At 49.2% G+C, this 5000-nt stretch overlaps 1 protein-coding gene across 1 annotated transcript in view; it reads left to right on the top strand.

Moving 5' to 3' along the window:
• Window positions 1-275: 275 nt before the first annotated feature.
• Window positions 276-5000, top strand: part of LOC134078870 (neuropilin-2-like) — a gene marked incomplete at its 3' end in the record, with an annotated part of 110284 nt that continues 105559 nt past the window's right edge. The window contains 1 exon segment of the mRNA XM_062535034.1: window positions 276-1124. Coding sequence (XP_062391018.1) covers window positions 1055-1124 — 70 coding nt within the window.

Raw genomic sequence — 5000 nt, 5'->3', positions numbered from 1 at the left:
TTTTTCTCGCTCTCTCCTGCTCGCGCTCTCCCTTCTTGTCTTTTTATAACTCGACAAGCAAGAAATGCAGCGAGCGAGTGAGCGAGCGAGTACTGCTCTTTAATCAGCGAGTGGCGGGAGGCGGGACGAGGTGCTGACTGTAATGCGATAGCCGCTCCGTCCTAATGCTATTACACACACACACACACACACACACACACACACACACACACACACAGTCACACACGCGCACACGCACGCAGCCGCAGCCAGGCGCTCACAGAACCCTGCTCGCTGGAACAGCGAACGACCAGAGAGAGGAGAGACGGCGTGGAGACAGCAGCGCACGCACGCACTCACTCACACACTCACTCACACACACAGCCGGGGAACAGTGTGGAACTGCCGACCAGGGCTTTTTGTATTCGTCTGTGAACTGTAAGGAACCTGGGCTATCGTTTAAAGCCGTGGTAGCCTAACGGAAGGTCGGGGTTATTTGTGGTTTTGGTTCCTGTCAACAACGGTCTCTCTCGGCGTCCTGGCATTTTTCCGTCTTGCCGTGGAGGGGTTGGCCAGCGCTCGAGTTGTGGAGAGCCGTGAGGAGAGGAGAGGAGAGGGAGGGCGAGGAGAGTGGACCTCATGTCAGTTGGATTCGATTGTGACCAAACGTCTCTCTTCAAACGCGAGATCGAGGAATTGCCTACTCTGCGGAGAGCGTCGCTCGCTACCCGTGATAACGTCGTTCTCTCCCGATCCCCGCTGTCATTTCGCGAAGAACGTGGATTGAAAGTTGCTTCCTCAACCATGAACAGTATTCACCCCTGGATGATTGGTGGATTTCTTTTGAGTGCCTGAAATGCGCTCTTAAACAACTATTCCGGGAAGAATTGTAGAGAACTTTATTGGCAGCGCGAGCAGCCGAGAGGAAGAAACTGTTGTCGCGGTTAACTCAAGCCACAAGCCGCCCGCCGTGGGTACGCGTGCTTCCCCGTGTTGGCAGGGGCGTTTCGAGGCAACCTCGAGGAAGATTTCTGGTGGCCGTGAAATAGCTGTGGGTGGCGGTTCACCCATCAAGATGGATTTACTCACATGGATGTTTGGATATTTATTTGCACTTTGTCTGTCACCGTTGCGCGCCGAAGAAGGTAAGTTGTTTTTTAAAATATTGTAGCTCTGTTTTGCCGTTTCCAGGCGCCGTTTAGGTGAAAACGACAGGCTTGACTGTATCCAGAAGCTTACTTTACTTTGCTTTTTAACTGGCTTCTATCCACCAACGTACTTTTTATTATTTGCCAATCTACGCTCTACTATTCAATGCCGTTTTTTAAAACGGTATCCCTACAATTCCAGGCAACTCAGCAACTCGATAAGCAAAGTCAACATCGAAATTTGTCTCGAATGCTTAAAACGTGAAATTAGCAAAAATGCGAATGTATTGATGTTAGTTTCAGAGGCGCTCAAGTGGTAGAGTGTATAAAGGGGAAAGAGTGTTTTATGTGGAGGGTTGAGGAGTGAAGAGACGACTGCGCTACACCCGGTGGGCTCGTAGGCTGAATCCAGCGGAGAGGGTCTACCGCTCGGGAGGTAATCTTAAACCCGACTCGCCAAATGCTCGGAGGGGGGCTTTCCCTTTCTCCTCGTTTTTATTTTTATTGCAGCGTCGTCTAGAGCTTTCAAATTAAATGGAAGATTTCTGTGTAATCAGGGGATAGCAAACCGAACACAAGCTTCCTCATACACGGCAGACTAAACGCAACGCACATGACCATTTAATGAAAGGGTTGTCATGGAAGTTCACTTTCCCTCAAAACAGTGACTTTCATTCCACCGCCTGGGTTTCCCTTGTTTTTTTTATTTTTTATTTTTATTTTTTAAAAGACAAACGTAATTTATTAACAACATCATTTTAGTTGGCATGTTATCTATATAGGGTTGTTTTGTGTGGTTAATTAACGAATGGATCTTTCAGATGAATTCATCAAATATGAAAAAAACTTGTGGTGAAATTAAGAAAGAAAATCTCTTCAGTTTATATTCATGTAGTGCCATATGGGTCCACTTCCTTTGGAAACTGCGTATCCTGCAAATACCGCGGGGATTATGCAATGTGTCCCCGCAAACAAATCTGGGATATGTAAAAATAAAACGGGACGTTAGTGGTGGACTTGATTTGCATGCGGTGAATGTGTCTGCCCGGTGGCTCACAGCGCCCTTGGTTACATTACCCAGTGGAGCCAACGCACAGGAGCTGCCGTCTACACGGGCTAGTTTCACCATTTACCGGAGCGCACACGCGTTTGCTCGTGATTTTGGACCGTTGGTTTACTGAATTCCGTGCTTTCTTTGTTTGTGGCGCTTGGTGTAATAGTCTCTCCCACTCGAGAAAATGACTAATTTCCGTTTGGACTAATGTACCAAAATGACAAAAACTGTAAAATATGTCTGACGCAACTCGGTAAATGTTTCCTCGTTACAATTTTGTTAAAACAAATCTGACAATATAAAACTAACAAATGAGCATTTGCAAATAAGTGCTTGTATGGGTTTGCCCTCTCGTATAAAATATAGATATATGCAACTATCATACCCAGTATCGGGTCTGGATGTCTAGCATTTGCTCTGAAACAAGTGTCTCGACCTTGACTCCTCTATTGGCCCTAGATACTGTTCAAACGAGACCTGCAACGCTCACTGCTTGTCCGACGTGCGAGACGGCAGAACGCGAGTTCAGCGGAGGCTCTGGTGAACTTCGTGCGCCTCCGTGCGTCGGTGTAGCTTCGGTTTACACACACACCCAAACACTCCCACCCCTCCCCGCGACCCGACCCGCGCTGGTGAGTTACAGTAGACGCGTTCGCGATCAGCAGCTCAGCCATGCGTGCTCAAATTTCGGAAGATCTGCTCCGTCACCATCTGTGACTCCCGAGTCCCCCCAAGCGCCCTAGAAGTGTCACTCATTCTCCTGTTTTGTCACAAAGACGCGAAATCCCAAGCCTGCCGTGTTCGTCTTTCCCCTTCTGACTCTGCGTCTTTGACCCAATTTAACTTTTAAAACTGCCATCATCTGCGCTTATTTCCGATTATTTATCCCGTTAAAATGGCATACACAGCCGGTAGCAGCTTGAAGTTGTTGTTTTTTTTTCTTTCTTTTTTTTCCATACCAGCTAGATCGACCGAGAATTCTTGCTTGGTAGGCTCTCCCGCTGTCTGTTCCTGAGTGTCGACACCTGGTAGCCTGCATGCACGCTGATCTCCAGGGCTTACAGCTTCCCTCTCTCACTCCGCGATAAAAACAACAATCTGTGAATCGTGAAGCCGGTTTTTTAATTGGTTCAATAGAGACGGAAACGAGCTGAATCAGGGAAGATGAAGGAGCCACCGGGAACAGCGCGTGGGAGGGGAGAGGGGGGGGATAAAAACCTGCCGTTGCCGCCAGCGAGCGAGGTACAGGCAGCCCGGGAGAGAGAGGCAAAGCACACACGATCGGTAGTAGCTCACACTGAAATATGACAGTGCACTACTCGGATCATCAGTTTCTGAATGACGGCGCCTGCCTGCCTGCCTGCCTGCCCGGTGATTACGACCCACAGTGGGTAGAGCGGCACGAGTACCGGTGAGGTCTCAGCTTGCGTTGAGCAGGCGTGGGAGGAGAGAGAGAGAGAGAGAGGGAGAGAGAGAGAGAGGGGGGGGGGGGGTTAGACACAGAGGTCACGGCGACAGACCTGCGCTCCTCATTTAGGTAATTAAACACGAGCTAATTATCACCTGACATCCCCTCCATGGAAACGGCCTCCGCACTATTATTGGCGCCTGCCATTCAGGCGCCCAGTAGTCGTTTCCTCTCTTTCCCTCCTACCGTCTCTCTCTCTCTCTCTCTCTCTCTCTCTCTCTCTCTCTCTCTCTCTCACCCTCCTACCGTCTCTCTCTCTCTCCGTCGCTCCGGCGATACAGCTGCCATGGCCGCACACCAAATAGCTGTTATCTATTCACTGAGGCGAGCTCGCGAAATTAACGGAATCGTTCGACCACCTGCTCGCGCTAGCTGGAGCTGACGAGCATTTTTTAACCAGCTGCGCGGACCTACCTGACCACCTGCAGAGAGAGAGAGAGAGAGAGAGAGAGGCGTACAGTAACCGCACATAATTGTTGTTCAGTAGGGGAGAATTTTTGTCACCACAGGGTTAACAGAAAACATAAAAAAAATACCACTCTCCGTAGTGATTCTGCTCTTTGCCCCTCGATGTTTTATTTTTATGTCACGTTGACCCCCCCCCCCCCCCCCATTCCTGGCTATTACCGGGTATCTAGACTGTGTCTCAAACCGCATGCTTCCGTCAGTGCACTGCTAGTGTACTTGTGTCGTGCCCACTTGTCGATGGTTAGCATTGCCCCGATATCTGCACTATCTACTTAAACTATTTGAACACTTATACTGAGAGTATTTGAAGTGTGTTGTATTTGTTTTTTTTTTGACTTGACTTGACTTGACTTGTTCTGGCCATGTCATCGTGTTAAGAACCTCCTTCCTGTAACGGGGGAGTCCTGGCGCAGGTTCAGAGTGTTGTGCCTGCCTTGCATTATGTGGATTCTGCATATGATGGGCTTTCTTGTGTGTGTAAGGGCGTGTAGGATGTGTGTGAATGAGGAGCCAATGATGAGCGCGGGCGTGTGTGTGTGTGTGTGTGTGTGTGTGTGTGTGTGTGTGTGTGTGTGTGTGTGTGTGTGTGTGTGTGCGCAGTTGATTATGTGTATGACTCTGCACTCTGTGCATAAGTGGGGGGATTTATTTGTGCGTGCCTGTGTGGCTGAGAAGTAGTTGTGTGTGTGTGTGTGTGTGTGTGTGTGTGTGTGCCTGCGCATGTATACTGTATGTGTGTGTGTGCGTGCATGCATGAGTGTGTATACGTGTATATATATGTGTGTGCGTGTGTGTGTGTGTCTGTGTGTGTGTGCCCGTGTTGTAGATAGAGCACACACTGTACTGTGGAGGGTGTGTGTGTGTGTGTGTGGGTGTGTGTGTG

Source organism: Sardina pilchardus, chromosome 4 (assembly GCF_963854185.1).
Source record: "Sardina pilchardus chromosome 4, fSarPil1.1, whole genome shotgun sequence".
NCBI classification, from domain to species: Eukaryota; Metazoa; Chordata; class Actinopteri; order Clupeiformes; family Clupeidae; genus Sardina; species Sardina pilchardus.
The sequence above is the reverse complement of the archived record's forward strand: the minus strand, read 5'-3'. Positions and strand labels throughout refer to the sequence as shown.